Source organism: Momordica charantia (assembly GCF_013281855.1).
Source record: "Momordica charantia cultivar OHB3-1 chromosome 1 unlocalized genomic scaffold, Mcharantia_2.0 BLBB01000001.1, whole genome shotgun sequence".
Taxonomy (NCBI): domain Eukaryota; kingdom Viridiplantae; phylum Streptophyta; class Magnoliopsida; order Cucurbitales; family Cucurbitaceae; genus Momordica; species Momordica charantia.
Window position 1 is genome coordinate 15,541,046 of NW_028275157.1, and position 11,292 is coordinate 15,552,337.

At 29.9% G+C, this 11,292-nt stretch overlaps 1 protein-coding gene across 1 annotated transcript; it reads right to left on the reverse strand.

The window, feature by feature from the left end:
- Nucleotides 1–8,420: 8,420 nt before the first annotated feature.
- LOC111013543 (heavy metal-associated isoprenylated plant protein 3) lies at nucleotides 8,421–10,690 on the reverse strand. Its single transcript, XM_022288006.2, has 5 exons — nucleotides 10,548–10,690; nucleotides 10,245–10,392; nucleotides 9,619–9,956; nucleotides 9,273–9,351; nucleotides 8,421–9,170 (listed from the first exon to the last, which is right to left on the reverse strand). The coding sequence occupies exons 1-5, from the start codon at nucleotides 10,554–10,556 to the stop codon at nucleotides 8,710–8,712; spliced, it is 1,035 nt and encodes a 344-aa protein (XP_022143698.1). The 5' UTR covers nucleotides 10,557–10,690; the 3' UTR covers nucleotides 8,421–8,709.
- Nucleotides 10,691–11,292: the final 602 nt, after the last annotated feature.

Here is an 11,292-nt window from a genome sequence, read left to right on the forward strand (position 1 = left end):
AAATATAAATTTGAAATTTTTTTATTTTTTTATTTTTTTTAGTACAGATGAAACATTCTACTAAAACTCAGATATAATATGGTTGAAAACACAATTCATGAATTGCTTAAAATTTAGCCGTATAAATGCTGAAGTTCAGCTGCATAAAAAGTTAGTTGCAAATCCAAAGGAAAAATATATGGAGTCTTTATCACTAGAATGTCAAGATTTATTCAAAACAAACACTTATATTCACAAAATAACTCATTTTTATGTGTTATTGAATATTGATTTAATTAGAAAATGTTGATATTCTGAGGGTAAATTTAAAAATAGAGTATAAAACGTGAGACCTTTTCTGTCAATTTTGGTTTTTTGCAACTTGTCAAATAAAAGGCCCAAGCTCATACATTTCGCTCCAACCCGGCCCAATAGGCCCAATTAAAAAGAGTTCAAGTGGGCCGATTTTGTAATGTTTGCACAGACGATCCACAAAGATATATATATATATATATATTTCTGTGCAAAGGATATCCCCAACTTTGTAAAAACACATTTTTTTTTTCATTTAATCATTAATTATTTTCAATCACTTTAGCAAAGCAAGTTTAATTTTAACCACATAAAACTAAGAATAATCCGTCAATAAATATGGCCATAATATTTCACAAGAGAAAAAATTATGGCCCTAACGTTCATCGGATATATTTTATATTTCCTAAGTTCTAAAATGTTAAATGTATATTTTTTCATTTTATTGTTTTTTATCCTTAAATAAATACAACATTCATATATTATTCGTATTACAACCCTTAATAATAACAAGTTTTTTCATATTTTAGAATTGATTTAAAATTTGCAAAAAACAAATTCTGCCCATTGTGAAAATTAATTAAAAAGAATACCTTGTTAATTAAGGTGAAAATTCCTTATCGTTTTTTTAGTAGAATATGTGAGGGTAGGAGAACGAACTTACAGCCTATTGATTGGACATATATGTTAATTACCTCTGATGAATAATTTCAAATTAAATAACACACATTAAATACAATTATAGTTGTTTGAATCGGAGGTCTAGATAATTGTACTTTTAATAAGTTGATTATGCCAACCAATTTTTACCATTTGAACTACTCCCATAGGTTTGTACTTGGTTAGATGGTTGACAAAATGAGTAATAATGATACAATAATTAAAGTTAATAACTTCTTTACTTTACCTAAAGAAATGTGATATTTTCGTGTGCGTATATAAATATGTATTATATTTTTTAAATATTAATCTATTGGATCTAACAAAATCCTCTTCTCTCTCTCCTTTTTTTTTACTTCTAACAAAATTCTCTTCTTGATCGAACATAAATTTGATTTTTTTAGATATGTTTTATCTTCTATTTGAGTTTGAGTTTGCTTCTATTTGAGTTTGAGTTTGATCTATGTTATTTTTTAAAATTTTAATATATTTGAAAAATTCGTTGAAGATAAAATCATAGTACTTAAGAAATAAAATTTTATATTATTTTCTTCGTAAAAATTATTTTCCAAATACATGTCACTGAGAATCATTTAAATGTTTTCTATGGACAATCATTCGAGGGAAATTGAACAATGACTTTTGAAATAATAGTAAATATTCTATCTACTTAATATTGCGGTGTATTATTTAAATTATTTTTCACTTAACATATTTATGATTGGTATAACAATAAATAAATTTAAACATACTATTAAATTGAACAATAGCTTTCATATTTTTACAAATCATATCATTTTACTATTAACCTACTTTAAAAATCTCTTGGTTGGTAGATTTGTGAATGATATATTTTTGTTAATTACAGTTCCACGAAATTGATATTAGTGGAACCAGCAAAGCTACATGTGTCTAGGCCTAAGTTCGGACATGTCGAAGATGGAAATGGAACCAACAAAGCTACATGTGACCACTAAGCAGGAGACCGTCAAGTATGGAATGTCGAAATAGGAGGAGAAAGCTTTTCAGAACTCCCATATAAAAAGGAAGGCATTCTTCACAAATGTACGTAATTTCTACCCAATGTGTTTAAACTCGATTCGACACCAACGGATACTATATAAGTTCTAACTTAAGTTTCTGAGTGACCGCATTTGTGTAAGGTTATGTGTGCATATCATCAATTCAAAGGCATCCATCTCATATTCGAGGCTGACATGTCATTTCGCCATAATCCTACGTCAATAGGGTATCTAGCTTTCTTATATTCAAATTTTTATTTGTGATATTTAAATTTATCAAAAGTCTAATTCACTTGCGTTTATTGGTCAGAAGAAATTGTAAAAAGAAATAATAGAATGAAACCCAAATAATCAAGGGCACGTGGGTTTTGAATTTGGAACTAAAACCTCATCGATTTTTAAATTATTAAATTCCTTTTTCCTTTTTGAACTTTTCTTTTGCCATAGATAGCTGCCATGGACATTATAATATGTAATTAATTCAAAGTAACGATTTCAACATTACATTTAATTTAAGTTAAAAAAAACTATGAAGTAAAATATTCGTACAGATTTCAATTGAAATGTTCAAGTATATTTTCGCGAAAAAATATCCACCATAAAATAATATAAATTTATATTAAATTTTTTGTCAAAAACCATTTTTGGTTCATGTATTCTCATAACAATTTAATCCCTTTATTTTAATTTATAACAATCTAGTCAATGTACTTTCAATTTGTAATAATTCAATCAATCCTTGTAGTTTAAAATTTTTAACGATTTGATCCCTATCTTAAAAAAATGATGTCAAGATTCAATGTTGTTTCTTATATAAGTGGATCAATAAAATGATAAGGGATCAAATGTGTTTATAAACTGTAAAAATTAAATCATTACCTACTAAAAATCGACACATAATTTTATGGTAGAGACTAAATTGTTACAAATTTTAACTACATAGACTAAATTTATATATACTAACATTTATGACTAAATTGTTACAAATTGTATAAGTGTGAAAGTGTTGAGACAAAATTAGATATATTTTGAACAAACAACTTGGAATCGAAGGCTAGAATTCAAAAGTGGTTTTGAAAAAATTGGGGCAATTAAAATTGACTATTCGCAAATTGAAAAGACTTTTTTTTTAAGGGTGGAAATTGAAAAGACTTTGGGGTCATTCTGACTGTTCGCAAATTTATAAGGACCATATTACAAGAATTGGCGACTGGTCCGAGATTTATTATTTTATTATTTTTTCTTTTTTGGGAAAAAATCTAAAATAAAGACGGTTCAAATGGATCAAATGACGTATACAAAATTCAAACTTGGAAGAGAGATTTTTAAAAGGGGTGTTTTTAACAAAATAAATAAATAATTTATTATTATTATTATTTTTTTGTGTGCGAAGGAGCAAGATATTTTTGATTACCAGATACTTCGATATTCAATTCTAAATTTAGAACATTTATGCTAAAAGTATATAGATAATTTTAAGGGATTGTTTGTTTTGGGTGAATATAGATGCCTGAAATTTTAGATATTTGACATATTTTATTTTGTAGGAAAATCTATAAAAATATACAGACGTTTGTTTTGCCAGATTTATTTTTGCAAATGTATTAAATTTATTGAACGTTTAAAAAACTTCTTTATGAATATCCATATAATTTAAAATATAATAGATTTATTTGGTTTAATTTAATATTTTATTTTTTATCGGTTATTTTGTAAAACAAATTAATTCATATAAATTTCATTTTTAACTTTAATATTTTTTTTTCAAAAGGACAATCATAAAATTTATTATTTTGAATGAAATGTATTTATCTTATCATCACAATATATTTTTTAAGAGGAAAAATATCACTGTATCGGTAGTAATAGTAAAAATAATGATGGTTTAAAATTATATATTTATGGTAATAAAGTATTATTAATAATATAATTCCTTTAAAATATTAAAAATAAATTGACATATTATATAATTTAATTACAGTTTATTTTACATGTAAATTTAATGTACAAATATAGTTAATTGCATAAAATTGTTTATTACCATAATTTAAATTAAAGAGTGGAGGTCCTCAACATGGTAATTTTGAAAACTCATGTTTCATAAGGGCATTCAAAACTTGTAAGATGCTCCGGTACTTATCAAGGCGGGGTCGGGTTTGTGGTTTCTTAATAGCGCTGTCAAAAGCACATTTATGTAAATAATTTAAAAAAATGGAAATTGCTTTTTGGCATTACATGACTTTATACATACAATTGGACTATATGTTAAGCTTGAATTATGAATAATTTAAAATTCTTGTTGGTTGGATTATATGGCGTACATATGTGGCTTCTTAATTTTTTTTATATAGGCGTGTGCCATGTCGGTTACCATATAATATATCTACTATTATTTAATAGGATTTTTTAGAAAATGCATTTGGCTAGCTTAATCATAATATTTTTTAAAATTTCAGATTAATATATTATTTATTAACATTTTCAATTTAGTTTCCCATGCATTGGTCAATGATAAATTTATACATTTGATAAAATACTAAGTAAATTAGTATAAATTTAGAAGGGTACAAAACTTGAAAGTTCTATCAATTTCTTAAAATTTTGGAAGAGCAACCAGAGATTATCATGTTTAAGATATCTTTGTCACCGTCTAAATTCGTTAATTCATGGGATATTATGTTAAAACAAATTTATCATCAACTCATTTAACTAAGTTAAAAAAATATTAAAATAATAAAATTGAAACTTTTAAAATTTAAAGACTAAATTAAAAAAGATACCCATATAAAAAATCAATTGGTCAATGGCGTCGTTTTGGGACTGGTGGAACTTTTGGTCTACTTCGACGGAAGATTCCTAAATCTCAAACCATTTTCAAACCCCATACCCTAAACCCTCCATACTTCACTTTCCACATCATTTTATATTATTATAATAATGAATAGCAATGACACACATTAAATTGGGGGAGGAAAGACAAAAAAAACAACTTGACCTCATCTGCCCCTCGATATTTAAGTAATGATATTAATCATATATACCTATAATAAATAACGTAGGAATGTATTTTGAAATTTTTCTTAGTTAAGTAATTGTATAGATACGATGATTAAAATTTTGGAGATTAAATTTATAATTGGCTTGAAAACTTTCATTTCAGCTATTGTTAACTATTATTGAGAATGGTTGCAAATTATGTTTGTACAATAAATTCGATCAAAGGTTAGAACTAGTCAAAACGATATGCAGAAAAGAGGCAAACACACGTCGATATTCAAATCAGTTTAAATTTGATTGGATATTAAGATCAAGCTAGAATGTGATACTTGATGCAGAAATGAAGTTCTCTATTTATAGGTTGGGGATGTGACAAACTATTCGACAGCGGTTATCCATATTGTCTCGAAGGTCGGGTTATCAAGTGCATAAGATCGAGAGTAGGTAAGACCTTCACCGCATGGAGGTATATATTTTAGTAGGTTTTGCGACTAAATATGAAGGGCAAACCTCCCTTAGTGGTCACTTAGGGGAGACCTGATCTTCCGCGACTGAACGGGAAATGCTTGCTTCTATTCTTTCTCTCCGAGCGATGATTGTATGACAAGGCTTCCTACAAAATAGATTTTTGTTCACAAACTAATCATATTTGAAATTTTCAAAGTTGTCCTTTTAAAACTATTTCAACATCACTTATTCAATCAATTATTGTTAAACAATAAAATGAATGTGAAATAACACACTCACATCTATGTTTCAATTTTGTTATTAAAAATTATATATGGGGTGAGGTCACAATGAATTTCTAACTTGGTTAGGGCGAATGGTAGTTTCGATATACGAAAGAATCAAATCGGTATATTTGAAATTCTATAATCTAAATCGTAAAAATGTAAAATTCAAAATAAATTTACATGATTTTATTTAATTTTTTTTAGCAAATTACAAAAATGAAAACAAAAATAGATGACAAAGTGGTTGAAACAAGAGAGGGGTTAGAATTAACCTCATAATAATGAAGAGCCACTTTTTCTTGTTATATTTTTCTTTCTTTAAATTAATTGATTTGGTAGCCATTGCTGAGTCACATTACATAGGCACACCTCAATGTGACTACTCACCTTCTTTATTTTAATGTCCAAACAGTTATTTTTTTAATATAATATAGTGCCATACCATAATATAAAACCCCATTTCTCAATAAAATTCATTATCCTTTTCATTATATGCATAGTTGCTATCTTGAATTATATAATATTTGTTTAAACCAAGGCGTGTGAAAATTTGTCCTTATATACAAACCTCAAACCTAATAAATAATTAAATGATGATGAGATAATCAGCCATGCACCTTGTTTCAATATTTATTTTTATTCAATAAATTAATCCACTAAAATAGCATTATATATATTATATATATTATGAAACTTTAAAATTGCTATTTTTTAAACCGGTCCCATCTTAATTTCTTTAGTCAGGGATGGGTATTCCAACCTCCAACTAGTAAAAAATATTGGTCCGAGTAGTTATGCTCCATTGGTTTTAAGCATGTGAATCAACATTTCACTAATGATTTTAGCATAAAAGATTAAATATAATCATAACTTAATAATATAATTAAAATTAATATAAATATTAGCAGATATTTGTATTCTCAAAGAAAAAATTGAAATATGGGCTATGTTTCAAAATTCGGAGGGTGAAACGATATGTATCTCCGTGTAGATGATTTCACATGTCACCAATATAGACGTGGTTGAAATTATTGCTGTTCACGGATGTTTGTTATAGTAGTAAGTGAAGCTGGTTTTAACTCAATAAAAGTAGAGTCCGCAGTTCAGCAAAATATTGATGATGTATGATTCATAATTTGAGAAAATTCTCAATTGGCTCTGCTCATCAATTTTCTTCCCTTCCGTTTTTGTTTTGCAAATTAGAAGGAAATTGTGTAGCTCACGAGCTAATAAAAATGGTGGTTGAAACGAAAAGATAAAGAATCTAATTGGAAGAACTATGTCTGAGTCAAAATTTCTCTCTGAGTATTTTAGAACAGAACTAGGTGTAATTGGGGTGGTTTGCCACTGCTCGGAGAGTTGTGGTCTTGTCCTTAAAAAATTAATAATAGAACTTTTAAAAATTTAAAGAATAGTTAAGACTATTAAGTTTAGTATTGACCTATATATCTTTTTTAATTTAACCTACCATATTTTTCCAAATAATTTTTAAAACACGATACTTATTTTTACCCCAATTTCTTTATAATATTTTATTTTTTGCTCCACGAAAACTAGAGAGGCAAGCTTCATGCGGTCTAAAAAAAGTAATTGAATTTGTCAATTTTGTTTCCAAACAGAGGATTGATGTTAAATATGTTCATTCTTTTTATATAAGAATTTCAACAATTTTTATGGTCTCTCAAATTAATTGTTAGGAGCTGATTTTTTTTTCCTTTTTTGTATTCGTAAAAATTAATTTTAAATCTTCCGTAAAAAGAATCCTGGTAATATTGTTAAAATTTTGAAACACCACTCCAAGAAATTTAAGTTAAATTACCACTTTTGTGTCAATTCTATTATTGTATTCTAATTTATCAAGCTTAATATCTCCCATCCTATCATTAATTAATGGATAATTAAAAATGGTCAAACGCTCATCTAATCATAATTTAACTAGTTAAGATATATATGTACGATTAGAAAGTTGAGATTCGAATCTCGTGATATGCCAATTATCACTAAACTATGTTCGCTAGTATTTAAGTTAACACGTATAATTATAAAAAAAAAAATTAAAGTACACTCTACAAAGATAAAATTGCATAGATGAAAGATATCATTTAACCTTTTTTTATTGTGTTATTTATTAAAAAATATACATGTACAATTTAAAAAAGGATTAAACTTTGTGACAGTTCTACCATCAAAGAAGCTTTCACAAGAATATTTAGATAGAGATGGAAATGGTAGTTTGATTTTAGAAGTTATCAGAAATAATTAAACATTAATTTGAGATTTGAATTAAGTGCATTAAATTTTGTTGAACTGCACCGCTCAACTTGTACTAATTTATTAGTTTGGTACTCACAACGCATTCTATATGTATCGTATAAAAAAGAAAAACCCATAAAATTTAAATAGCTTGGGGTTCTTTTATTAAATTTGAATTACTTTTTTTTTGTTGCTAATTATCGATATATAATATTCAGATAGCTATCAATTTCGATACTGTCAATGAATTTTTAATTTAAAAAAAGGAAATCAATAGCATCGTTGCGTCGACAATCATCGCTTCAAAGATAAATCGATAGTTTGAAAGAGAAGGGACTATTAATTGGACGGTTTATTATAGTTAAATAATATTTCATAAATAAACATCTTTCATATTTTAACGTTAATTATTTTGATAATGTTAAGCAATAATGTTCTGCAGATTAAATGTGGGCGAAAATAATTTAAGAAAATATTTAACAGATCTCTATTATTACGTCATATATTTGAACCGAACAAAAGTTACAATAAAATAAAAAACGAACGACCAACTCCCCCAATGAATTGAATTGGATTAACGAGCCGGCAGCTGACCGGCCGGCCGGCCGACATATCGGAAAATTAAAAAAAAAAAATCTAATTCTTCTTCTTCTCTTCTTCGTCTTCTTGTTTTTTTAGGGCTTTAATTCATTTACAGAGACTGTATTACGTTAGGCTATAGCAGAGATGAAGGACCTTTCGTGGATGTTTACTCACATGACGGAACAAGCATTTGGATTCTCGTCGCTGAACATCTGAGGCGCGTGCGAGTGTTCGTACCCGTACATCGGCATCGCGTTACCTTCGTGTACATAATTCTGGTTTACATAGCCGCTCGAATTTGCGAATCCGTGCATTGGATTGCTCGGCTGAGCTTCCATGGCGTAACCGTGAGAGTAAGCTGGACCGCCGTAGTAGAATGTTGAAGGCGGATATGCGTATCCATGGTACTCCATCCTGCTCACCTCCATTTTTGCTCCACCGCCATCGCCGCCGCTGGGGGCGAGTTTGGCGGCCTCCGGTTTGTTTTTTTCCGGTTCTTCTTTCTTAGGAGGAACTATTTCGACGGATCTCTTGAACTTGTTTTTGAGGGAGCCTGCGAGGTCTTTTCCTTCTATGGCGCCTTTCACTGTTACCAGATCCTTCGAGCTGTCTATCGTAACCGCATCGACTCCTGTGAAATTGCAGATGCGTTGAGTGTTAATATTTTTCTATGTAGATTCTATAATCTCTACTAATTGATTTTGATCTTTGAGTGAGACGGAAATTTCTTCACCTTTGTATTTGATGATTGCCTTCCTGATCTTTTGAATGCAACCTTCGCAGTGTAATCGGATCTTCAAAACCACAGTAGTCTGCTCCAAAAACAGATCGAACCAAAATTAGTTGCGATTATAAAGATTTGCTAATGAGATCACTACTAATATAAAATCACTTCGATCGGACATAAATTACGCACGCTGAGGCATGGAAGAGACTCGTGCGTGGCCAACACGCGCCGACAGCTAGCTGTTTTTCATATCATCTGATCGATGGTCGAGCAACAGCCGGCGATGGCACGGCAATAGCTTCAGGCGCGTGCTAGAAAGACGATAATTCATATTATATACTTTTTAGTATACCTCTTTTGGCTTTTTGTCGTCTGCTTTTTTCTCTTCAGGCTTCTTGGCTTTTTCGTCAGGCTTCTTCTCGGCTTTTGCGTCAGGCTTCTTCTCGGCCTTTTCGTCAGGCTTCTTCTCGGATTTTTCTTCCGGCTTTTTCTCTGTTTTTTCGTCGGTCTTCTTCTCTGCCTTTTCATCGGCCTTCTTATCGCCACCGCCATCTTTCTTAGGCTGAGGAGAGACGAGATCAACTTTCTTTTTGGTCTTCTGCTCCAGGCTCTCTTTGATTACGGCAGGGTCCACTTTACCAGTAACTGTTAGTTTATTAGATGCAGAGTCGGCCTTCACGTCACTCACACCTACAAACGAGTGGAAATTCCTTCAATTAACCACTTCACGGATGACCAAACGAATATTGAAAAGATCAAAGTGATCAAACATAACCAATCCGGAATTATATTTGACCAAATCAAAGTCAATTAAAATAAGAAATCGCAGGAGGACCAGAAATTTCGGATGATTCTTTAACTATGAGCAAAAAAAATCTCTAAATTGAAGGTAGAAATCGTTTCCAGTGCAGGCAGATGAAAATTAGGGGAAGAAAATGAAAACACAGAAGAAATTCAATAGCGTCAATCAAATTTTACCATTCAAATGCTTCACAACTCGTCTAATTTTCTTAGCACAGCCCTCACAATGCATATCGATCTTAAAAACGGCGGTGACCGCACCGTCGTCCTTCTTCTGGCCGGCATCGGCGGCCTTCTTCTCACCGTCCTTCGCACCTTCTACTTTCTGCAATAAAAATCAAACAAAATCAAACTCCAATCCAACGAATACAGCAACAGAAAAAAAAAATTTCTCCTCGGGAATCGGAAACGTGAAATTGATGAGCAAGAAATTGAAGGCGAAAAGGAAGAGGCGTGATGAGAGTGGGCTCTGTAACAAACCTCGCCCATTTGTTAGTCTGTGAATTTGTTTGCTTGGAGAGAGGGAAATTGGGGAAGAACGCCAATTTATACATGAAGGCGTGGGATGGGATGTATGTATGTGCGGTGCATGTATGTATGATATGTAGTTATGTTATGATGGTTGCTCACTGGCCGTCGATTTGGACTCCGTTTGTTTTGGACCGGAACGCTGCGGACTCATTGTTTGACTAGACCCCACGTGCTAAATTTCTGAAAATAAAAAACAAAAAATATTTTATTTATGGTAACGTTTGATTTTTTTTTTCTTTAGATAAAAAATATGTATTTTGATATACTTAATTTAAAGGGGAAAAAATCTCATTTTTTTATTCCCCAAGGGTGTTAATGAAAATTGTGAGTTTTGAGTTGTTTTTTTTTTTCTTTTTAATGAATTGATAGAAACTAAATTATTGAGCTTTTCGAAAATTTACGTTTTTAATTAATGAGTTTTTAGTGATTTTATTTATTTATTTTTGGTGAAAATAAGTGAGTGGATTAGTAAAAATTGAAAAAAAAATGTAAAATGTACAACAAAGTCTAGGATCTATTATTTCAGAAGGATGAAATTTGAAATTTAGGGAGATAATTGTTATAACTTGTTAAACTTTAAGGTAAAAATTGATTGTTTCCTAAAAAAAATTATCTGCAGCAATCCCTTTACAATATATTTTGTGTACATGTGAGGTGGGGATCGAATTCATAACCTGGTTGGAGATATATTCCA

Bases quoted from the DNA above. Each gene is read 5' to 3' on its own strand.
- LOC111013543 (XM_022288006.2), bottom strand. The intron at 9,957-10,244 runs GTAAAATTTGAT...ACTCGTTTGTAG, and splicing joins AGTTGTGAAGCATTTGAATG to GTGTGAGTGACGTGAAGGCC. The intron at 9,171-9,272 runs GTGAAGAAATTT...GCAATTTCACAG, and splicing joins GGCAATCATCAAATACAAAG to GAGTCGATGCGGTTACGATA.